General features: G+C 41.8%; 2 protein-coding genes across 2 annotated transcripts; one reads left to right on the forward strand and one right to left on the reverse strand.

The window, feature by feature from the left end:
• Positions 1–654: 654 nt before the first annotated feature.
• Positions 655–3,709, reverse strand: cryba1b (crystallin, beta A1b). The gene is made up of 5 exons (XM_053649451.1): positions 3,703–3,709; positions 2,856–3,000; positions 2,511–2,652; positions 1,976–2,118; positions 655–802 (listed from the first exon to the last, which is right to left on the reverse strand). Exons 1-5 carry the CDS (start codon positions 3,707–3,709, stop codon positions 655–657), a joined length of 585 nt encoding a protein of 194 aa, XP_053505426.1.
• A 3,928-nt stretch (positions 3,710–7,637) lies between these two features.
• Positions 7,638–25,425, forward strand: unc119b (unc-119 homolog b (C. elegans)). The gene is made up of 5 exons (XM_053648862.1): positions 7,638–7,946; positions 21,872–21,985; positions 23,041–23,140; positions 23,438–23,610; positions 24,521–25,425. Exons 1-5 carry the CDS (start codon positions 7,655–7,657, stop codon positions 24,631–24,633), a joined length of 792 nt encoding a protein of 263 aa, XP_053504837.1. The 5' UTR covers positions 7,638–7,654; the 3' UTR covers positions 24,634–25,425.
• Positions 25,426–25,691: the final 266 nt, after the last annotated feature.

Here is a 25,691-nt window from a genome sequence, read left to right on the forward strand (position 1 = left end):
GATATTTTACTTCTGATTAATTCATTAGCAAACTAGGTAGTGTTTGTCACGCATATTTCCAACTGACAGAGATTGAATGATGTTTTCATGCTAATGGCGTAGTTGCTTTAAAAACGTAAATAATCTCTTAACTGTTTTATATGTCATAAGTCGTTATTATTTTTTCAGTTAAAAAAACATTTACAATTTAGTTTTTAAGACTTGAGTACGTTTAAACGGAACAACTTTTTTACTTTCACTTGAGTACACTTGTTTAAGTTAGGCTAATACACCACCCCCACTTCACTATGATGCCGAAAAGAGCCACACATTCCTTTTCTTCAGTTTTTTCCCTTGTTGTCTTTATTCACCAAGTCTCACAGAAGTTGACAGGCGTTGCAAGTTATTAATGATAAAATAAAGCAATGTCCCCGGTGTCTCACCATGCTACAGTCTGACTGCAGCTTCAAGAAGTTTATTTCTTAAGTTTTCACTCTGTGTCTTTCGTTCCTTAAGCGATAGTTCTGAAAAATTACTGGACAGGATACATGAATGTAGCACCAGTTATTCGGCTGGCAATCCCTGCAGTGAGGTTTGTACTGTGGAGCTGAGTATGGAGGAGTGGAAAGATTGGAGAGGGAGGAGAAAAACGGAAGGAGGAAGGACATGTTATTTTTAGTGCTGGATTCTACGGATGGACTGGATCTGGGGAGTGTGGGCGTGGGTGCCGAACTCCCTGTAGCATCTGTACTCGCCTCCGTGGCAGTCACACTCCATGATGTACTGATAACCACGATAACCAGGGTACTGGTAGCACACCCAGCTGGAAGAATGAAATAAAATGAGCCAGTCAGCCAAAAGATATTACAAGACAGATCACATACCACCTTACAACATTCTAATGAGCAATGTTGGTATACACTATACGGCCAAGAGTATGTGGACGCTTGGCCATCATGCCCATATGTGGTTCTTCCCCAAACTGTTGCCACAAAGTTGGAAACACACAATTATTATTATTATTATTATTTTTACATGTATGGCATTTGGCAGATGCCTTTATCCAGAGCAACTTACATTTATCTCATTTATACAGTTGAGCAATTGAGGCTTAAGGGTCTTGCCCAAGGGCCCAACAATGGTAGCCTGGCAGTGCTGGGGCTTGAACTCCTGACTTTCTGATCAGACTGTATAGAATGTCTTTGTATGCTGTAATGTTACAATTTCCCTTCACTGGAACTAAGAGGCCCAAACCTGTTACAGCATGACGATGCACCTGTGCACAAAAAACGAGATCCATGGAGACATGGTGTGTTAAGGTTGGCGTGGAAGAACTCGAGTGTCCTGCACAGAGCCCTGATCTCAACCCCACTGAACACCTTTGGGATGAACTAGGACACCTACTGCACTCCAGACCTCCAAAATCTAGTGGAAAACCTTCTCAGAATAGTGGAGGATATTATAAGAGCAAAGGAGTATGAAATCTATAATGGAGCCCTGACCCAACCCCAACTCCCTGATTCAACCCCACTGAACACCTTTGGGATGAACTGGAATGCTGACTGTACCCCAGACCTCCTCATCCAACATCAGTACCTGACCTCACTAATGCTCTTGTGACTGAATGAACACAAATCCCCACAACCATGCTCCAAAATCTAGTGGAAAGCCTTCCCAGAAGAGTGGAGCTTATTATAACGGCAAGGGGTGGGTATGAGTATTATGGTCAAGTGTCCACAAACTTTTGGTCATATAGTGTGAATACATTTTATATAAATGAAGTTGTCTAATAAAAACCAACTCCATTTGCAGTCATGAAATCATGCTGATATTGTCCAGTACCCTATCATCAAAAACGTCCATTCTTAATAATCCTATAATTCTTTCCATTATATATCATAGATACTGTTTTCACTAGAAGAGAGATGAGGTTGCATCTGTCATGACTATGACTGTGTTATGTGTTTATAGTAGAGGTTCTGGCAGAGGTACTCACGCGCCACTTTGAACCTTCATGGAGCCGATCTCATTGTTGTGCCAGCCCATAGCCTGCAGGGAAGGGTAGTCATCACACAGCTCCCACTGTCTGCCCATCATGTTCTCGCACTCCCACACACACATGCGGGACTCCTTGTGGCACTGTTTCAACATGAAGAAGACTAAGACTGGAAGCATTTGCTCAGAATGGTCTACCTGCCTAATCGACAACCCCAGAGGAATTTTTTTTCCCCCCTTCTCTTTGATATCTCACAACATTTCATGGGGATTCTCACTCGTGGTTCATTTAGGTATCGACTTGGCTACTTATATTTCTCGTAAAATTCCTTAGGAGAAATAGAATTGGACAAAGAGGAGACATAAGATTTTTAGGACGTTCAAGGAGTCCAAACAGAGAAAAAGGCTACAGTTGTCACTTTTGGTCACAGCTGCTGTTTTAGAATATTAGCCATCCAATCAGATTTGAGAATTCAACCGCGCTGTGGTATAACAGTATATACTGAATTTTCTAAAAGTATGTTGGATGAACTCACAGCCGAATAGATTGGGCGGAAAGACATCATCCTCTCAACACGGTAGCCATGGCTTCCCATGTAGGCCTCGAAGCAAGGGTAGTCTCCCTTCTCCAGGACAAACTGCTGGCCGTTGTAGCTGCTGTGCTCAAACCCCACCCAGCTGGGTACCAAAGAAAAGGGCAAACACGGACAATGCGATGAAGCAGGGTACGAATGTGAAAGAGAGGCTGATTATAATTACACAGCTAAGGTGATCATTGACGTTGTAAAGGAGCTATGGATGAATTTTGAAGCGTTCAGTTGAATCAGTATGTGCTTTTTATTATTGAATCAAGCGTTTATGCCTGATAAAAAAATACTCACGCGCCACATTCCACCTTCATGGAGCGGATATTCTCCATGCCATACTCCATAATGTTCTTGCAGCAGGAAGTGAACTCCCACCATCTTCCCTGGTAGTACTCCTGGTCATAAACAGTGATCTGGTGGAAAACACAGATACGTTTAACTACACGTGTGAGCCGTGAAAAATTGTCTCTCCCAAGCGTCTATTTTGTACGGAATAAAACGTGACAAGATTATAGCAGTTATAGGAAAAAGAATCAACAAAAAGGTGGAGCGTTGATAACAGGTAATATAAAGTTGATTATTTTCCCATAACGGCACAACCTGATGTGTTTTAGTCTTATAGGCTACCGCAAGTTACGGTTTTTATTTATTAATGAGCCACACAACATGCTTTTTGTCCATTTACAGTATACTTACATCTGATATTGTGGAACGTCTGTGAAATAAGCCAGCTCCTGTCACCGCTTATGTTCTAACAGTATATTTTTCGGTGTTTAATAATGTTATAAAGCACTGACACTGGAGACTCCTTCCATAAATGTGAAATAGTCTCCTTACAATAGCTCCACCATATCAATATTGATATTTATTTCTTTGTTAAATAACAACACGGTTTCTTTAAATCTGCTCATTATTAGGTAAATGAGCTGCTACTATAGTAATGCTAAGGTGTCAGAGCGATATTTAAGATGAACCTGTGCCTTGCAGAGTCGTGCTGTTGTAGAAAATGAATCAAAACCTTCTGACCAATCACAATCAAGAACTCAATAGTGCTGTGGTCTTATGCTATTAGTGGTCTGGTGGAAAATTTGTATTTGATGTAATGGTTAGGAAATCCCAGAGCCCAAAGAGCAGACTTTACCTTCCATGGTCCCATGGGCATGTTCATCTGATTGGTCTGAGCCATTATCTAATATCTTAGTACTGCTTGACCTGTGGGGAAGAATGAGAACCATTTCAGGACAAACATTACACCCATGCACAACTTTTCACACAGGTACATAGTAGTTATGTTTCTTCAGTTTTTGATAAACTCCTTACTTAGATATATTTCCATTATTACACGCTAAAACATGCTGGGTTATTTCTTCTACCCCTAACACTGGGTTGAGCCTTTCGGGTCATTTAATTGGGTTTTTGGGTAGTTTTGTGTAACCCAACTGCTGGGCTAGCGGCTGGGTCATTTTCACTCACAGTTGAATCAATGCACCCCCTCCCCCACCCCAACACATCAGCCCAGCTCCTTGGGTCAAATCAACTCAGCGGTTTTCACACAGACATGCTGTTAGATTTATTTGGAGAAACAAGGTTCGTATGAATATATTTATCCATAAAAGCATCACTGTACTCTAGAAAAAGCAAAACGTGCGTAACAGTCCAGTTTATATGACATTAAACGCACCACTATCTTTGTTAGCTTTGGCGTACTTGTTTGTAATGCCCACCGGATCGTTAGTTGTTTTTTTTTTTTAAAAGATGTTTTAAACGTCTCCTTTGGTCCAAGTCTGACGTTTTCGGCTTAAATATACGACTTATTTGAGTCATTTACTTCAAAGTCTATACATAAACACCACTTTATCAGCTCTAGCAATACATTTCTGAACACCGTCTTGTGTATAAATAAAGGAGATACCGTGTTGAGATGTTTGTTTATAATGTGTCAGAGTTGACGTTTTCAAAGGGTAAAAATAGCCCTGAAAATATTAACCCATTTATGAAATGTAATTAACCCAGCGGTTTTTTGTAAAAATTAAACCATCCTTTGGGTTGAAAAACAACCCGTATGCCGGGTCAAAATGAACAACACAACTTGTCGGGTTAGTTTAGCCCAAATTGTGTTCCGTCTAATATTTACCCAGGCGTTGGGCTGAAAATTCCCCAATTTGGGTTGTATTTAACCCAGTGGGTTTCCTTTTAGAGTGTACTCTTTTAGATTAATCATTTGTAACATAAGTTGTCTGTGGTGGTTTTTTTAGTCTTTACTATGATTTGGAACGATTATCATACCCCGGATGAACCACAATTAAAATTTCTTTCATGAATGAAGACTGTCATCAATGGTGTTAATCAGTGTTTGATAGACTTACCCCGAGGTATGAGCCGTGTGCGCTGGGGGGTTTCCAAAAAGTGGTCTCTCGGTCAAGCACGTGTAGGGGTATTTATACAGGCATGAAGTGAATGGTCTTTCTGTCTCACAGACCCCGGCTGCTGTCAGCACTTTGCTTTGGGGGTCTTTTTGTCTCTAAACTGAGCTTTGGGCCTTTCATTCTCCCACCTCACGCCTCACAAAGAAGCTAGCTCGGCGAGTTAAAAACAGAGCACGTAGCCACAGTACGTTTAAGTGAACATCTGTGTTGGTCTATTTTTACTTTTTATTTATTTATTTTTACATCCAGTAATGTGTCGGATGTTGTCTATGTTTATTCTTATTACACGTTTATCTGTTAGAGCAATGTTGAAATAGTAGGCCTAGATATTTTGGCCTGTGATGAAAACACAAGTACCTGCGGTTAAGATCAAATACGTAAAAACGACAAGAGTGAAATCTTTGGCATTTCAATTGTAACTGGAGACGAAAAAACGTATTGCGTTTCAGAGATTTTACTCTACACAACAATATATATTTTAAAATGTCTGGGATCAAACATTGACATTTGGCTTGTACGTGTGTTTTTTTTCTAGACTATTTAAAATTGGACAATTTTTTAAGCTTTAAAATGTAACCTTCCTTTAGGTCCTATTAAGCTTTATTTTGGGAATCTACAGTCCACACGCTCTGAGAATCAGAACAACAACAACCTAGGACCTAGAAACCAATACGGACTAATTATGTGCAATAATGTCGATGATGTTATTTGTTTATAATGATTTAATGAAACCAACAAGCTGTTAGTCTGACGTTCATGGAGGGTAAATTGATAAAACACGTCAGTCTTTATCAAGTCAATAAGCTGTACATTCACAGTCCACCGCTGTCAGCACGTTGTTTAGCCGACAGAATGCCCAGAGAGAAAGTTATACGTGTGTGTCTATGTGTGAAGTTAGAGCGTCTCTGTATGTGTTGTCAAACGTAGTTCTGAGTGTGTGTACAAACGTCTGCGCTTGCGGGTGTGTTCATTTCTGCTGATGAGAGCAACCACACTGATAACAAAGAAGGTAGCCATGTCAGCAAGCTCGTTAGATGAAATGACTGTGTGATTACGTGTGTGTGTGCGTGCGTGTGTGTGTGTGTGTGTGTGTGAGTCCCTCTTTTCATTCTGGCTCACTTCATACCCATCTTAACAAAACTCACTTATCGTACCAACACCCTGATAAAGCTACACATGGGTGTAATGAAGGCTGTTGAGCTTCTCCATGTGATTATGTAGATCACAGTCACACGCTGCGCTGTATATCTACCATGTTGACATTTATTACCAGTGTTAGAGTTTTTAAACTGATTTTATTTATTTATTTTATTTTTTGTCAGTGGCCGCTTTATCCTGGCCTGCGGGGTCGCTGTGGATCCAGAGCCAATCCTGTAAACACCGGATGCGAGGTGGTTATTCACACACGGAATAGGAAACCAATTCATCACAAGGCACCACAACACACACATTGATAAACCTAATGGGTAATTTAGCATCGACAGTTCACCTAGATGCATGTTTCATGAAAGTGGGAGGAAACCGGAGAACCCAGAGGAGCTAACAGAGGACCCTTGAGCTGTGAGGCAACGCAATGCTACCACAACCACATCCAACAACGACAATGACAACACAAGGGTTTATATTGTTTAAATTGTTTACATTTAGGATTGACATTGTTTCCATTTAGGGTTTACATTGTTTGCGATGTTGTTGATGCAAGCAGTTAGGTTTAATTGTGCTGATGTAAATACTTAAACGCAGTACCATAATGGAATAAGTCTAGAAAATGATTATGGATAATTGTCAGGGAAGAGGTGGGGGGAAACAGTGGCTTAGTGGTTTGTACGTTTGCCTCACAACTCTGGGGTTGGGGGTTCAAATCCTGTCTCCGCCCTGTGTGGAGGCGGAGCTTGCACGTTCTCCCCGGGTTTCCTCCGGGTACTCCGGTTTCCTCCCAAGTCCAAAGACATGCGCTGTAGGCTGACTGGCACTGATGGATTATCTGTTGTGTGTGAATGTGTGTGCGATTGTCCCCTGCAGTGGGTTGGCACCCTGCCCAGGGTGACCCGAGTTCCGTGGGTAAATGACAGGAAATGGATTGATGGATAAAAATCATTTTATTTCCTTTCATATTTTTTGATAGTTAACAGAAGGCGTAGCTTTTAGAAATTCGACTTGAATTTAAAATTTTTGTTTTTGGGTCTTCCAAGTTAAATTGTATTGATTTATACAAAGAAAAGGGAAAAACTGAGGGAAAAAAAACAACTACAACAACAACAACAACAACAACAACCCACTGTGTTGTTGACAAGACCACAGTTTAGTCCCGTGTTATGTTCCTTGTGAGGAAGTTTTTATCAAGTGTATGTGTTGTAGATTACAGATTACAGATTACACACAAGATGTAAATCTCAGATGGTGGTGGTTGCCTGGAGACCACACCCCTCACCACCCGGTTCACGCGCGCTTTGCCAGGCGAATGCGCCGTAAAGCGAGAGCGACTGCCGGACAAAACGGCGGATTTCAATAAGCGCGTTTGGGTTGAATAAACAAACAAACAAACAAACAAACAAACAAACAAACCCCTTCGGTTTAGAGACGGTGACCGCCTGCCTGTTCCGCTTGGACCGAGGGGCTAGAGGAGGAGACGGGGGGGATCAGGGGAGGAGGAGGAGGGACAGGATAATGAGCTATTCTTGTACCAGCGCAGGCACCAGCCAGGACGCATCGAGCTGTAATAAGAAGTGCGGCGGCGGCGTTAATCCCGCCAGTCGCAGCGGCACCGGACACGTCGAGCTCAGTCCCAGTCCCAGCGACGGCGAGTCGAGCTCGAACCCTGAACCCGAGGAGGCCATGAAAGTCAAGAAGGGCTGCAACACCACGGACGTGGGAGTCCCCGTCACCACCGAGGAGGACCTGCTGGCCAACACCATCATCACCCCGGAGGACGTGCTGGGATTGCAGAAGATCACGGAAAGTAAGTGACGCTCGCTAATCTGCGTGTTTACCGGAGACCGCGACCGTCTGGAAGATTTATTATTATTATTATTATTATTAATTTATTCTGTTCAGGCATCATAATGCTGACATGATCAAAACAACAAGCATGGCTGTTTACATGCGTCATAAAGGCTACAAGATACATTAAATCCTTAAATCCCACTGACCATTACACTATGTGTGTGTGTGTGTGTGTGTGTTTGCGCGCGCGCGCGCGTGTGTGTGTGGACACTTGAAAGCGACATTAAGAATGATTTACCTGTGCCATCATTTCATTTCAGTGGAGTGTGTTTTTCTACTCCTTGTCCCAAAGACAGATCGCTTGTTAAAACATCTCATTATTATACTGATCTTTTCCCATTTAAACCATTAGATTGGGCACAGACCACGTGTTGCAGGTGAGAGGAGAAGTGATAAGAAGTGCAGTCCCTGATCATCAATGGAAAGTGTACTAATAATAACTTATAAATGAGCACTGAACATGCTGTTTTTCCTATAATAATAATAATAATAATAGTAATAATAATAATAGTAGTAGTAATTTCCCATTAAAAGATTACAATCAACTAAATATAAGAGTATTTCTAGACATTTTCCAGCTTGAAATAGTCTTCTATTGGCAGAAAGCTTTGCTAATTGTAGGCATTTATTTCTCAAAGGAGGAAAATCCACCAACAGAATAAAGAAATGTAATGCTCGAAAGCTTGAGTGTCTAGAAATAGGTTTAATAATCCCATATCTTTGTTCTGGGTTATTGTAATCACATAATAGGAAGTACTAGATTAATTCGAGTATCTACAAGATGTTTTCACGTGCTGACATCTTTTTTATTTAAAAAAAAAAATTATAATTTTACATTCGAAACTATCCGATACCACGTTCAAGATCCGTTTACCGCGGATCAGTTTGTGGTTATATCTTAGTCATGTGTTTAATCGTGTGTATTTATAGTCCCGATGACACGCAGAAGGATGAGCTATGTTTAATCTTCAGATTGTTGAACCGTGCCTTCCTATGTATTAGATAACAGGCAGTAAGTATGTGTTCCATCATCATCATCATCATCATCATCATAAATCCGTGTATAAACATCTGTACACAACACGCCTCTTAAGCGTTTATTACTGTGACGGAGGTTTTCAGATCAGTACGGAAGGCTTGTAAGAAGATAATGTCTGATATTCTTAGTTATTTCCGTTCGTATTACTCCTAAAACCATCCACGTAGTTTTCCATATCATTTGTGGGACAATTAGCAATGATATAGGGTCCAAAGTAGGGTCTGAGACCACAGACTTGAATTAAACGCATTTAAAAACAAAGAAAGGAAATCTCTTTAATGTTGAACGATCCAGACTCTGCTCTGTTTCGTTCTGTTGCATTTAAGTCGCTGTTTAGATTGGAGCGAATTTGTCCGATTGACCGTGTTAACGCCTTTGTACAGAAGGTCAGATTTCCTCCGAGTCTTATCCCTTCCTTTAAAGCAGGTGCTCAGACGACACGGCGATGGATTCGGCCTAACACGGATCATCAGCTTTCACGCAAACTTCTGATTCTACTTTTCGCTCAAGTTATTGCTCGTGATATAATTCTCATGATTGAAGTCTGATCGTTTCACGTCTCTGGTCCCAGTCTTCTGGACCCTGTTGAATATTACATCGCAACTTGTTGCAACAAGTTATATGATTAATTCATTAAAAATGAACGCAAAACAGACGCATCTTTAAACTGTTTCGAGAGTAGCGTTTAGTTTAAAACCGCATTAGGATTCACTCAACAAACTACTTCACATATCTGGCCCGTTTGCCTCGGTGTTAGTCAGGTATGATCTTCTGAATCAATGGTAATTTAAACTTATTAATAAAAATCACCTTGCTAGACTCAAAAAGATTCGTTTTCGAAGCTGTAATTGTTTTTCTGAATTTTACTGGCTCATACAAGGTCATTTAAAACACTTTTAGAAATCACAGGCTAGTGTTATTTTATTTATTTTTTGATGTGTGGTGACATCTGGTCATTTTGTACATGACTGAAAGAAAATATTTTAGAGGAAAGCACAGGTTGTCAGACGTTATGACGTGGACGCTAATGGCCGTTGCTCACCGGTTTGACGTGACAGGGCTCAACCGAAAGTCTCCGAAATGCACTCGTCAACGTCTCTAGTCTTTAGAGACTTTGTTTGCTTGGTCTCCGTTGCTTTTTATTTATTTATTTATTTATTTTTTTAAAAAGGAAAAACTCCATGAGGTATTGCACTTTCCTCTTGCAATCTATGCCTTTAACCTGTGGATTTAAGCTGTACTTGGTTTCTACTCTCACGTGCCCTCTGTAGATGCTGCTCCAGAGGATTTCTCTGGAAAAAGCCGTTGTAAATTTAAATATAACTTTACACGCTGATTGTTCGAGCAAAATGCTAAGGCGGTCGACATGTTGAAAGACTAGCATGCCGTGGAGACGCTTCAGTCTGTAGCCACCGAGCAGGAACGCGTCACTTTGCTTCCTAATTTTTGTAATTTATTTTCAGATTCACGTTAAGTGTGTTCAGACACCACGTCGGTGAAAAATAATGAGCTGATTTCACATATTGTTGCCTTCAGTCACACCTCATTACCGGTTATTTAAATTAAAATGGACAATTTATTAAAGATTGAGGGTTGTTTTTAGTTTATACCGTGTATTACAGTTTACTGGGATACATAAGATAAAAAAAAAAGCTGATGTCATATGATGTCACTTTGACTGTCTGCATGTTTTACAGTAGGATTATACTGATCCCACTTTTTCCATTTTTGATGCAATATCGTGTGTGTTTTCGGCATAAATTACATGTAACGATTGTGCCGATGCGAGCGTCCTTCGCCAGTTAATGCCACCGCGTTGCTGTTTTGGTTGGGAATGCGTGAAATTTGCAGATGCGGTGGGATTTTCACACCTGTTTTGGGCTAAAAAAAAAAAAAAATAGTACGTTTACATATATAAAGCTGTAAGAGAAATCGTTTTTAGATGTTAACGATGATGTTAATTAGATAAAGCTCTTGGGCGCAGGCAATTTGTTCAAAACAGAAATTGCGCTTTGCAAAGAAACCCCTTTTCGATCCATTAAACGAGATGTATCGCTTGTAATGTGATCCCATCGCGTAATGCGTAGCCCATGAAGTGACGCGTGCGTTTCAGTTCCATTGATATAAACGGTCTGAATTTGGCATTTATCGTGTTTTAGAATCAGAGTTCATGTACTGTTTTCTTCGTTCATGTACTTGCTTCCTCCGTGGGATGTGAAGCGAGCCAACTGCATCTTATCCAACTGCTGACGATGCTGCACACTCGGAAGAAAGCGCTATCGGCCCTCTTCGGCATACATGCCCACGATTGGCTAGTATCGCCGTGATTGACAGGGGAAAGAGAGTACGCTCCTCCTATCCAGAGAGTACAGCCAGGTTTGCTTTCTAGAGTCCTGGCTACGAACGTCTGTAGCGTTATCGGGATTTGAACGTGTGATCCCTCACCGCGTACTCTAATAACCTGTTGTAGGCTGTTGCGTAACCTCTTGTTCAGTGAGTATGGCCTACGTTGAGAAACCAGGCGCATGTGAAATCAATCGTCCCTATACATACTGGCTGACACGTTCAGTTTTTAAAGGTCGGATCGATCACTTAAAATGAATTCTGCCATTACCTCGATACTTACTGCCCATCACTGAGAGACAAAATATTGTTTGTCTGTAAGGTGAAGTAATATTTTGCCTATCCTTGAAATAAACTCATTACTTCTTCTTCCGTCTGTACAGGATAACAATCAAGTTGAATGAATTTCCTGAACAAGATTTTAAATATTCTAAATCCATGTACGTAAACAAGATGTTTTTAGTAACAGTTAACCGAGGATGAAGGTGTACAACCTGCACCTTGATATATTTTTAGACGGACTGGTTTATAAGCCCCTTAGCGACACATGTTTAAATCCCTGAGGCATCGTTCCGGAGTTTACTATGGTAACAGCGTGTGCTGATTGAAGCGAGGCGAGTCCCGCTCTCTCTCACACACACTTTAATGAGCTTCTCTGGGTGACCTGGGGCCCTGGACAGGCATCGTTTCCTCTATGAGTTATAAAGCAGCACAAACGCATTTAAACGCTAACAAAGCAGCAATTAGGATCGGCTGAAGTTCGTTTAACCTTTATTATCGGTGTTGTCGGATTTTAAAAAGTCTACATGGAGTCTGTTCTCATCTTTAAAAGGATACACTGCTGGAAAGCTGATAGTGATTTGTTAGAGTTTCTACAATACTTGTTCAATCTTCTAAGGGATAATAAATAAATGGCACACTTATATAGCGCTTTTATCCAAAGCGCTTTACAATGGTTCTCATTCACCCATTCACACACACACACACTCACACACCAATGGTAGCAGAGCTGCCATGCAAGGCGCTAGCTTGCCATCGGGAGCAATTTGGGGTTCAGTGTCTTACCCAAGGACACTTCGGTATGTGGAGTCACGCGGGCCGGGAATCGAACCGCCGACCCTACGATTAGTGGACGACCCGCTCTACCACCTGATCCACAACCACTAAACACACTCGGATAAATCATATTTAATCGTGATGTCCTCGATGAAAATAAGCGGAGACGTGCGCGCGAGAAGATGGCTGAATCGATTACACTCATATTTGCAATTTTGTGTCGGATTTGATTTATTTCCGTGTTAGGACGTTCATCAACTTCAGTGCATCGTTTATTATTTTCCGCTACCAGCGCATCCGGTCATGTTTTATTCCAGTTTCTGTATAGGAGAGCAATTTGCCAACAATAAAGTTTGTTTGTTTACTAAAGAATGACACGTAATACTTTTTGAACTGTTTATCGGAGGGGCTCAGATTCCTGTTTTTGGCTGGCAGGAGAAGAACCCGATGTGGTCTTCTACTGTTGTAGCGCGTCCACCTCACGGGTTTGATGTGTTGTGCATTCGGAGCTACGTTTCTGCTCACCACGTTTGTAAAGAGTGGTTATTTGAGTTACTTTAGCCTTCCTGTCAGCTCAAACCAGTCTGGCCGTTCTCCTCGGACCTCACTCGTTAGGACTCCGCCTGCAGAACTTGATGTTTTTCTTCCGTTCTGTGTATAATCCCTGGAGATGTTGTGTGTGAAAATCCCAGGAGATCCACGGCTTCTGAACTACTTAAACCAACCCGTCTGGCACCAACGGCATGGAAAAGTCACTGAGATCATACCCCCCCCCCCCCATTCTGGTGCATAACGATATGTAAGTCTAAAGGTAGTGCATGCTTGACATCAGGACGTCACGGCGGTAATTGAATATTTTCAGAGTCTGTAGTCAATATTGAGCCTGATGATCTGGTTGTATCAGCAGTAATTTGATATTTAAAATGCATTTTAAGTTCATATTGAGAATTATATGTGACTTTTGCACACTAACAGATTTTTATCGAATCATATCATCATTGCAGATGCCAGTTCAGAGCCGATGTTCAGTTCTGAGCTTCGCTCCTCCGTTAACACAAAAAAACTCCAAGACACATCAGAAACCATCAGAAACCATCAGAAATGCCACTGCTGCATTATTAGTAAACCGGCTTAATGCGTCAGAGCTTCAGATTCAACCAACTGCTGTTCCACAGTTTCCACATGTGTCTCGTGTTTGTTTGTAAGACGTGATCAGGAATAATTGGTTTCTTTCCCAACGTACAGTGTCTAAATGTAGGGGACAGGATTGATGTCTCGTGTCCCTTTTCCTCTGTAAAGCTGAGCGACCATGAACGTGGTGTACTGAGTGACATTTCCCGTCTCTGAGCTATTAATTCACGCAGTCAGCATTAGAGAGGATGCACAAGAAGAGGATAGGTCAGAGGATATTCAATGACATCATCACGTTTTTAACGCTGCAGTTGTTGTTTCTGGGAATTACATCATCCAGAAGGATCTGAAGGCTACAGTAGCTCTCTTAAACATATATATATATATATATATATATATCTTAATGGTCACAAATAATGTAAATAATTATGCTTTGTTTTTATTAATGATTATGATTTAGTCAGAAGTATTGTGGTAAATGTAGTAAAGCTGGATTTTACTATATATATATATATATATATATATATATATATATATATATATATATATATATATATATATATATACCATCTCAGATGAGACCGAGCCCAGAGAAGTGGGCGGAGCTTCTGGACAGTGTTGATGTATGGCTTCTGTTTTGCATAGTAAAGCCTTAACGCATCTGTGGATGCAGCGGCGAATGGTGTCGACTGTCAAAGGTTTACCAAAGCATTCCCGAGCCCACGTCAGGATCTCCATTATAGACTCCTGACGGTTTTTAAGACGGTGACGTCTGAGGGATCGGAGATCACGCCCGTTCAGAAGTGGTTTTCGGCCTCGCCCTTTACGCACCGAGATTTGACCGGATTCCTTGAACATTTTAACTATATTGTGCGCTGTAGAAGGTGAAACGCCCAAAATCCTCCCGATTTGTCTTTGGGGAACGTTCTTCTCAAAGTGTTGGATTATTCGCTGACGCATCTGTTGGCAGATCGCCGATCCTCGACCCGTCCTCGCTCTTGACTATGACTCAGCGTTTTTTGGCGGCTCCTCATATACTATGATTAGACGTTTGCCTCACCTGTTTCACATCACCTTCTTATTTCAACTTCTCACATCGCTATTAGTCCTAAACCGCCCCTGTCCCAACTTTTTTGGAACGTGTTGCATGCATCCATAAACCTTTATCTTCAAAAAAAAACCTATGCAGTTGATTATGTAAAACATCAAATACCTCGTCTTTATATGGTTTCTGTTTAAATACAGGTTAAATACCTGTTTAGAATAAGGCTGGCTGTAATAAAAAAAAGTCTCCTATTGTACTAAAACTCAGGCAGTGGGATGATTACTAATTAACAAACTTTAAAAAAAAAAATAATAATACCCCACTTCTTCATGTTTGCTACACACAGTGCAATGTACTACATTAAACTCCAATCATGATCTCGTTGCGTATGCGATTACACAAAGTGCGAGGCATTATACCGGCTGTAGCAGTCAATAATGTGGCTGATTAAACCATGCGTCTTTTTGGTTTCTTTTAGCAACCTCCCAGAGGTGATGTGAACCATTTTAAAAGACTTCCAACACATCCATCATTACGCTGTTACTAATTTATAAAGCTGCCGGTTAAAATAGATGCATTATGGGATGCTTCCGAAACGGTTTCAGTGAATAGATCGTGCAGTTTTGTTTTTTTTGACTCGCGTCCTCAGTTACGCCGTATGACAGCAGCAGCGATATTACCAGCTGATTAATGTGGCAATGGTTCTGTTTTACTGCCATAGCAACTCACGAGCCACTTCAGTTGAATTCAGTTCACTTGGCGCGTTTAACAACAGGCATTGGCGAAAGCAGCTTCAAAGAAATCCAGCTGTAGATTTGGATCCCTAATGAACAAGCAAGAGGTGATGGTCTGAAGGAAAATCTCCCCCAAGATGGCACGAGGAAGGAACCGTGAGAGGAACCAGACGAACAGAGGTGAAACCGTGAGAGGACGCGCGCAACCGTGACTCACTTCCTGATCGTTCCTCTCAAACCTTTAGTCGTCGGTTGTTTAAGAAATTGGGAATTTAATATTCTGTACATCATATTTAACATCTCTACAAGTTTGTTCCTTCTCACTACGAGTCTTTTTGACGTTGTTTCGCCCCTTTTTCTTCTGTAGACTTGCTACGCTCCAGGTGTTCACTGTTCTGTTACTGCTGTCCATGTAAACGTAGTCACTGAGGTATTTCCCCACTGCTGTTGGTCAAATATCAGTACTGAAGACCATTTTCTCCTAGCATTGTATCTTTTGAACTCACAAAGCCGGATATTATGGACCCTGGCCCGAATTTCCCAGCCTTACCTTGCCTTGCCTGGCCTGGCCTGGCCTGGCCTTCGTGGTTGTATTTATTACTCTTGTTTATTTCTGTCTGGAAGCTCACCGCATGGATCCTCCATCTCTGTCCCTGTCGTTTACGCCCCGGCTGTATCGTCTGATTAGATGGATTTGCTCCCGTCACTAAACCAGATTAGAGCTGTTGAGCTCCACAGGACTGGAATCGGTTCACATTCCTGGTGTCGCTTCATTTTCTAAAGACCGAAAAATGGCTGACACAGCTGTCTCCGTCCTGTATTAGTTTTATTGTCCACCATTCCTCTATGAGGTCTTCATGACACAACAGTTCTGAAAGCATTTTAGGCCGAACATTTACTTTGGTTATTTTTGTTAAAAGTAGTGTTAATTACGTCCATTCGTTTTGTCAGGTCATTTCTTCCTATTCGTAAACACCATTCTGAAGTGTCTCAATGTTTAATCTGATTTTTATGTATCATGGATTTCCTTTTAACCGGTGTAGTTTAGTTATAAAGGATGAAACTGTATGCTTCTTCTGAGGCGAGCGATATGACGAGTTAAATACAAACCACTTTTTCTTGACTCCGTGGTCACCTTTTCTAATCAATACGACAAAAGAAGCAGGAGTCTCTACTTCTATTGAAACCATTTCTGCTGCCAGTTGCATTTCTTTTGGACTTACCATATGGCACTCCTGCTTACATCCGGTGTTTTTCACTAGGACAATGCTAACGAGCCCAGCCCATTGTATAGCAGTACAGAACTTCACTTGCGCATTTTCTCCAAAATTGGGAGACAATATAGGTTATAGAAGTAATTTGACGATGGGTGTATGTTCAGACTTCTTCAGTTTGGTGTGATATGTCAATTCTGGTAGGTACAAGAGGAAACAAGGATCTTGTTGATGATAGAGGTCAGAGGAGAACGGCCAGACTGGTTCACACTGACAGGAAGGTTACGGTGATGCAAATGAACACTCTTTGCAACCGTGGTGAGCAGAAAAGCGTTGCAGAATACTTTGAAACAGATGGGCTACAGCAGCAGAAGACTATATCGGGTTCCACACCTGTCAGCCAAGAACAGGTATCTGACGCTACAGTCAGTACAGACTCACTGAAACTCGACATTTCAAGCCCATTGTGTTGAAGTAATTGAGTTGGAGTTCATACAGAAATGGTAAGAAAGCCTACAAGCATTTCCTGTGATGCTTGGCATTATTGTAACCATAATCTGTCTCTCTATTTACTTGTATTTATCTGTTTATCTTGGACGGATGGATGGATAGCTCGGTAGATGGGTCGTTAGCTTGGTTTACATTGCAAAACGTTACATTTGCAGTCATCTTCAAGGCGTAATCTGGCTATTCTCCCATGGTTTGCTTTACAAGTGTCTGACTTTCACCGGAGAAGTGTTCTGTTCGATCTGAGCGATGGGAGAATGACGAGCACATTCAGGCGTAGGAGTGCAGACGAGAGAGCCGAGTGGAGGCGAGTCGGTGTCAGGAGAGAAAGCAGGGTGAGATGGAATAGATGAGAAAGAAGAGGAAGGAAGCACGATGGCGGAGTCTGAAGGGCGGTGATGAAGAGAGGATGAGAGGGAACGAGGGTGGAGAAAGAACGAGAAAGCAGAAGAAACAGCTTACAAGTGGAGCACCTTGTAGCTTCTGTGTTTGTCTGTCAGTCAGAGTTCTAAGTGAATAGTCCAACAGGAGAACCCTTGAGAATGTCTTTCAGGAAGTAGGAAAGGCTGAAAGGAAAATATACCGACACTGTGGCTTCTGCTGCGTACAGAATGGGATTATTTTCTATTTTTGTTCTCCAACGACGTAGCGATTTTGATTCAGTAGCCCTGTTTCACAAAGCATGTGTCTGATGCCGATACATCTGTTAGGTTTGCTCATTTTTTCCTCCCATATGGTGTTGATTTTCTGCCTTTCATTAAAAGGACGGTATACGGTCAAATAAGCACGCTTTACAACCGTGGTGAGCAGAAAAGCATCACAGCAAACCTTGAGGCTAGAACAGAAGAACAGGACTCTGAGGCGACAGGCTTATCCAAGTCCATGACGCCCGTGCTACGTCCAGTCAAAGTCACTGAAGTCATTTTTTTCTGCTTCTACACGATGGACTGTTTGGATAATCGCATGAATGAGCAGCTGTTCCGTCGATGTGTATGAACGTGTGTAGAATGCAAGTGCGTGTTGTTTTATTCGCACCGAGTAAGGCTGGATCTGATACAGTGACAATATTTCTTCCTAACAAGTAGTCGTTTTAAAGGAACTTTCTTTGAGTGTTGAAGTAAAATCGGTCTATTTTTTTCTTTTTTTCTTTTTTTTTCTTCCCAGGACCAAGCGGTTCCGAGATACGCTATAAAGAGAATAAAATATAGGTTAGGCACCAAAGCTGCATCACACCATGAATCACTGCTTCATACAAAGCGAATGAGTCATAAACAACTGTGAGTCCACATACCGCTGCAGTCCATAATGACAATATTTTTGTCCGTCTCGGTGCTGTTAAAAATGAGCAGGAAAGGGGAAATTGCTCGTATGTGAATAATCGCATGCTGTTACCGAGTCCACAGGCTGACAGATTTAATGCTCGACACCCTTTAACAAATGTAGACGTGCTAAACACTTGTTCCTGCTGACTGATTGTGGGGTTTCGTGCTGTCCACGTCTTTTTAAATCAGCGAGTCGATTTCTGCTTTAGTGCTCACTCTGTTCCGCAGGCCGGTCGTTGTTTGTGGCATTATGTTGTCTGAAAACGTGCTGCAAAAAACCTAAGAGCTTTGTCATTTCTACTGCAGTCGCAGTGTGTGTGTGTGTGTGTGTGTGTGTGTGTGTGTGTGTGTGTGTGTCTGAGAGAGAGGGAGGCAATTGAAAATCTTTTATATAGCTTTTCATTTTCATTTCCTTTTGCAATCCATGTTAGCACTGTTGTCGCTAGTCATTTCTATTTGAGGTCCCTTCCTGTGACGGCGTTGTTGGTTTGAGTGTTTCGGAAACTGCTGAGCTCCTGGGATTTTCACACACCAAGAGTTTACACAGCGTGGAGTAAAAAAAAAAATAATAATAAAAATTCAGTGAGTGGCAGAGAATTCAGTGAGTGGAGAATGGCCAGATTGGTTTATGGTAGTCTACAGTAGCTCAGATAAGGACTCTTTACAACCGTGGTGAGCAGAAAAGCATCCCAGAACATGCAACATGTCAAACCTTGCTGCGAATGGGCTCGAACAGCAGAAGACCACATCAGGGTCAACTCCTGTCAGCGAAGAACAGGAATCTGAGGGCAAAATGGTATTAGTATTAGGTGTTCCTAATAATGTGACCAGCAGGTGTATCATTTATTCCACAGTTTGTGCATGTCTTTGTGCAGAGCGTCATTTTTTCCCGTTGCTCTGAGCGTGACCTCACTGCACTGAGAAGATTACTCACTGCCTCTTATCTAATACGCTTCTCCATTCACTCGCTCGTCCGCCCTTTCACTCTCTCCATCGCCATTAGGTTTTATAGAGCGCGCTAGACTGTCTGTTACAGATATGAAATTTCTAATCTTCTGTTTCCACAATGTTGCATTTCGTTGCTAATAAAACAGTGTGACGCATAAACTCGACATGATAATAGAGGGTTTGTGATAAGACGGTGAGTCAGTTTCACAAGAGGCCCAAAAAGTACTCGGGGATGAATATGGATGTGGATTCATGGTTATTTCAGAGAGGTTTTGAGTCGTCATTGCACCCGTTCGTGCAGAGAGTTCATTCACACCTTGGGGAGATTTAAAGTAGGCAATCCAAGCATTTTGAGATGCTTTTCAGCTCGCCACGGTTGTAAAGACTGATTGTACGAGCTGATGCCCTTAACAAGGCGTTTGCACTTCTTTTCTTTCTCGCACCATGCTGTGAAAAGTGCGTTCTGAGATGCTTTTCTGCTCATCACGGTCGTAAAGACGGGTTCGCTGAGTTACCGTAGGAGAGCTAGCAGGTGTTTTTGAAATACTCAAGCCAGCCCTTCTGGTACTCACAAACACGCCAAGTCACCGAGATCACATTTTTCCCCATTCTGATGTTTGACGTGATCATGAATTGAAGCATTTGATCTGAATATGCATGATTTTATGCATTGCACTGCTGCCACATGGTATATGTACCGTACACTGGCAGCACTTCGAGAGGTAAATGGAACTAAATCCACTCCATCCCGGTGTGACCCTCGGTGCTCAGATGTTATAAGCAGCTTAAACCTTAATCTGGGCCTGGTGCATTCACCGACACGGCTTATGTGACGATGGGAAATGCATCCACGGGAACGTATACGTGGCCTTGTCCTAGAACCGTACTACGCCAACGGCCGATTGTTGTTTGTAAAAAATGCTTTTTTGCGTGCACGGCCAACAAAGATGACCTGTTTATTAGAGGGCTTTGTGATCTATTCCTGTTCCAGTCACACTCATTACACTGGTAGAGGTACACTCTGTGTTGTGTAGATAATAGGAATGATTAAGTATATGAAGTGTGAGTATATTAGAGTGAATACAGGGAAAGATCCCGGCTCAGGAATCCCTCGGTGGTCCGTCTGGCAGTCCAATCTCTGGGATACAGGTTGTGTTCATTTGTGCCGTAGAATACAAACAAGGATTTGTAATCCATCAGAGGGAGGGAAACTGGGATGTGTGTGTGTGTGTGTGTGAGGGGTGAAAAGAATAGCAGACGAAGCAGATTTTATTACGGCGGTGAAAGATTTGACGCGACTATTATTTGAGAGCTGTTCTACATTTTGTCTTCTAACTTCATGACACTTGGTCGAATTCGCTTTGTAACGATTTGACGTTGCATTCCTCACACATTTTTCGTGTGGAATCGGATTATCTTATTGAAGGCCAGTTTGTGCTGTATTGTAGTATATCTGCAAAAAGTAGAATGACGAGGCAAATCATGTAACAAGACAACGACCCGAACCATGAGGCAAAATGAACAGATTTTTAAGTATTTCACGATGATGAGTCTTTATTGATCACGTATACATTACAGCAGAGTGAAATTGTTTTCTTCGCATACCCCAGCATGTGAGGAAGTTGGGGTCAGAGCGCGGGGTCGGCCATGATACAGCGCCCCCTGGAGCAGAGACGGTTAAGGGTCTTGCTCGTGGGCCCGACAGTGGCAGGTCGGCAGTGCTGGGGCTCGAACTCCCGACCTTCCGATCAGTCCCCCAGCCGACATTACATTACCATTTATTACAAATAGTTTACCATGACTCGATCACTCTCCAGACATAATCCGAAGAAGACAGATTATGACATCTCACAGTTACAAGAGATCTGTCGAGAAGAGCGGGGTCAAATTTTCCGACGTTATCTAGCAGCCGTCGTGTCACGGCAAACTAGCGACTCCATTTCCCAGAATGCACCGCGAACTACAAACGACACACAGACACGTTCAACTTCCCCAGAAGACTAATCACACACCCTGTTCCCAATCACACCACACTATAAAAGAGACTGTTCATTCACTAGACCTTTGTGAAGTGAACGCTCAGTTGCTGTAGTCTCCGCCGATTACCGAGCCGTTGTTGATGCCGGGTTTGATTTCTGCCTTACCTGCTCTAGTCCGTTTGCCTGATCACCTGACCTCTTCCTGTCTTTTTATTGTTTTTGCCTTGCCCTTTGGATTATGTGATATATGATATCTAGATCAGATGATAAGTATTTTAATGGAGTACACTTTGGAAAAAGAGAAAGTGGTCGGGACAAAGACGGGCATGGCGGGGACATGTCCCAAACGTCCCCAGAGCACAGCTACACTTTTGCTGGTTTCCTTTGAACTTTGCGAGGACACACAACGCTAGATCTTGTCTGTTGCAGTGTAAAGGGTATAAACAGTAATGTAAGAATTCGTACTGCGATCTTGTATCACACGAGTTGTATTAATACTGCTGTATTCATGATCAGTTCAGATAAATGGCAGACATGTTGGTAATAAATGACTCCTTTTCCAGACTACTTGTGCAGTCCAGAGGACAACGTATACAACATTGACTTCACGCGCTTTAAGATAAGGGACATGGAGACAGGGACAGTGCTGTTTGAGATTACAAAGCCTCCAGTAACAGGTGAGTCTGAGTGAGTCTGAGTGATCCGATTACGTAACTGTTCTCCTTCGGTGCGGATTTATTCTCGTAGCAGCAGACTGACAACAAGTGCTTCCCTAACCCTGTGATTTACCCTGAAATGTGATTACATTTACAGAGGAATTTTTTTTTTTTTATTCTTTTATATAGTATGTTTTAGAGATGGCACTGATCCGATTTCAGGCCAATAGTAGATCTGGATCGGATATCTGAGAAAAAAATGTATGAATTTGATCTGGATCTGAACAAACAAAAAAGATTGGAATGGGATATGGGATCTTTTTTTTTTTTTTTTAAATAGATGTTTACAGTATATATAAAGAGACTTGGTCATATTTCTGTTAGGACGGATAGATAGATAGGTAGATAGATAATAATTTATGATGTAAGAGATCTTTGTGCGAAAGCTATGTCTTTTGATTGTGGTTTAGCTATGTTTTTTTTCTGTTTTTAACGGCTCCAGATAAAATTTCTATAAATAAATAAATAAATAAATAACATTTTAAAGCTTAGTAGTGTTTTTTAATTTATTTTATTTTATTTTTTATTTTTTAAAAAGCTGATACTGAAGCGGTATCGTGCCATCTCTAGCATGTTTTAGGTCTCGGCAGTATGATGATATAATATCAATATATCATGATAAATTATTCCACGGTATGCTTTTTAAAACTATTGTAATAAACAAAATTTTTTAATGTTTAAAAAAAAAATTACTAACTGATTAGAAGCCACTGATGTTAAAATGTTTGTATTTAATCTTTAAAATTGTAAAATGTTAACATTGTTACAGATTTAGTTCTTTATATTTCAAAATATAACACTGCTGTCAGATTGTTAACAAACATATATATATATATTTATATATATATACACACACATATCGTGTATTGTGTAAATATTTTTGAGAATCGTGATATGATATTTTTGCCAAATCGTCCACCGCTAGCTTCCCCTGTTTTGCTATTGGTACGTGAAATAATAATCCCTTTAAATCATGTAAATCCATGCTCGTGTGATCTTTATGTCTGTCGCATTAGACAAAAGTGGAGAGAAACGAGACATCGACCCCAGTGCTGGACGATTCGTGCGATACCAGTTCACTCCAGCATTTCTACGCCTACGTCAGGTTGGAGCCACGTAAGTAAGATGCTGTTTTATTATCGAGAAGACCTCTAAATTTGTAACGCGACACATTTTGACGATGAAATATGACTCCCAGAAACGAGATGTTTTAAATGGTCCGTAAACGTGACGCCGTCAGCTAGACGAAGCTCTTGCTATAGATAATGAGTGAATTTCCTATATGCTGCGCTTGGAGAGGTTGAATGTCGGGCACACGGAGGAAATAAACCTGTCCGGATACTGACGTTCGAATTAAACGTAGTGTTTCCGAATGTTCATTCTTTCCCTTGTCCCTCTCTGTTGTTATTTAAGTGTCGAGTTCACAGTGGGCGACATTCCCATCAATAACTTCCGCATGATCGAGAGGCATTACTTCCGCGATCAGCTGCTGAAGAGCTTTGACTTCGAGTTCGGCTTCTGCATCCCTAGCAGCAAGAACACCTGCGAGCACATCTACGAGTTCCCGCCACTCTCGGAGGAGATCAGTGAGTACAGAAAGCGATGTGCGCTCTCAAATGATCCACACTGCTCGCTTCTGCTCATGCACAGGCTCGGGGATAAGCGGTTTAAATCCGAGCAGCTCAAGCGTTTATGGATAATGGCTTTTCTTAAAACGGTGTCGAACAGGAAAGCTCTGTGGCGTCTAACACACACTCGCGGGCCACTTTAGCACGCTCACTCGTGCAATTATCCAGTCAGTCAATCATGTGGCAACAGCGTAATGCGTAAAGTCATGCCCATAAAGGTCAAGCGCTTCATACGAAACATCAGAATAGGGCGGGAATGTGATATCAGTGACGTGCTAGCGTGTTTGTTGGCAGAATGGCCGGTTTGAGTATGTTAGGGTTTACACAGAGGGGCGCGGAAAACAAAAAACGTCCAGTTATATCCGATGAGAACCAGGTGGATCCCGACATGGTCTTCTGCTGATGAAGGTCGTCCGCCTCGAGGCTCGATGTTCCGTACGATATTTGAGCTGCTTTTCTGCTCACGGTTGCAAAGAGCGCTTATTTGAGTTAACCAATCAGATCTGCAGCTTCTCAAATACTCAACCAGGAAAGATCGTATTCATACTGATGTTGGATCGAACCGTTAACCCGAACCTGTACCGGCGTGATTTTATGCACGGCTCCGCTGCCAAATGATTACCTGATTAAAGTGGCCGGTGAACGTAGCCATACAGCGTATCCACGCTCACGATAGATAAACAGGATAACCGGATCAAATTTGCACGAGAGTTCGATAAGCAGTCTCCTTTTAAAATGCCGTAGGTTCTGTTTTTGACAACAACGCGCAGCAGTGTGTGGATGAAGTTGTGTCGCGGGATGAGTTCTAATTTGAATCCATCCCGATAGAGCAGATGCCCGATTCTGACCTCTCTCCTCTGTGTGTCAGTGCGCGAGATGATCCTGCACCCCTACGAGACGCAGTCTGACAGCTTCTACTTTGTGGACAACAAGTTAGTCATGCATAACAAAGCAGACTACTCTTACAGCGGCGGTCCTTAAGACGGAGCTGACCTGGATGGTTTGACGGGTTCGGCTGAACGGACGAATGCCCAGCCCACGTGCGTCTGTGTGCACCAATCACGCTGTCCCTGAATTTGTGTCATTGACATGTGGTGATGCCTGTCTGTGTGAGACCAATGATTAGATGACCATGACATTTCACACGTATATACATATCAAAAATGTGTTTAAGATTATTTTTTTTCACAACACACCAGCAAAACTACTGTTTATTTGGTAAATTAATCCTAATATTAGTGAGTATTCTTTTTTTGGGACAGGTGGATTTAAATTCTACAGATATTTACTGTATATGGCCAAATATGGCAATGGTGCTGGGTGGTAAAGGTTATGATTAGGGCTATATGCTTGACTGGTCCACTGTGTGTGTGAGTGTGTGTGTGAGTGTGTGTGTGAGTGAGAGAGTGTGTGTGAGTGAGTGAGTGAGAGAGAGAGAGAGAGAGCGAGATTGGGTAATGTTTTATGCTGTGAGACTGACTACTGATTGTTTAAGGGAGTGTGCATTTGAGCGTGCGTGGCACTCTTACATATCGATTCACAAACACAGATTCACAGATTCGCTTCGATCATCATTTTCTCAGAGTGAGATTTAATATTTGAAACTTAAAGAATACAATAGGAGAGCATTGCTTCTTCTTCTTCTTGTTCTTCTTCTTCTTCTTGTTCTTCTTCTCCTTCTTCTTCTTGTTCTTCTTCTTCTTCTTCTCCTTCTTCTTCTTGTTCTTCTTCTCCTTCTTCTTCTTGTTCTTCTTCTCCTTCTTCTTCTTGTTCTTCTTCTCCTTCTTCTTGTTCTTCTTCTTGTTCTTCTTCTCCTTCTTCTTCTTCTTGTTCTTCTTCTCCTTCTTCTTCTCCTCCTTCTCCTTCTTCTCCTTCTTCTCTCGTTTCTTCTTCTCCTTCTCCTCCTTCTCCTTCTTCTCCTTCTTCTCTCGTTTCTTCTTCTCCTTCTCCTCCTTCTCCTTCTTCTCCTTCTTCTTCTTGTTCTTGTTCTTCTTCTCCTTCTTCTTCTCCTTCTCCTTCTTCTCCTTCTTCTCTCTTTT

The sequence above is a fragment of the Ictalurus furcatus genome, chromosome 18, assembly GCF_023375685.1.
Source record: "Ictalurus furcatus strain D&B chromosome 18, Billie_1.0, whole genome shotgun sequence".
Classification (NCBI taxonomy): Eukaryota; Metazoa; Chordata; class Actinopteri; order Siluriformes; family Ictaluridae; genus Ictalurus; species Ictalurus furcatus.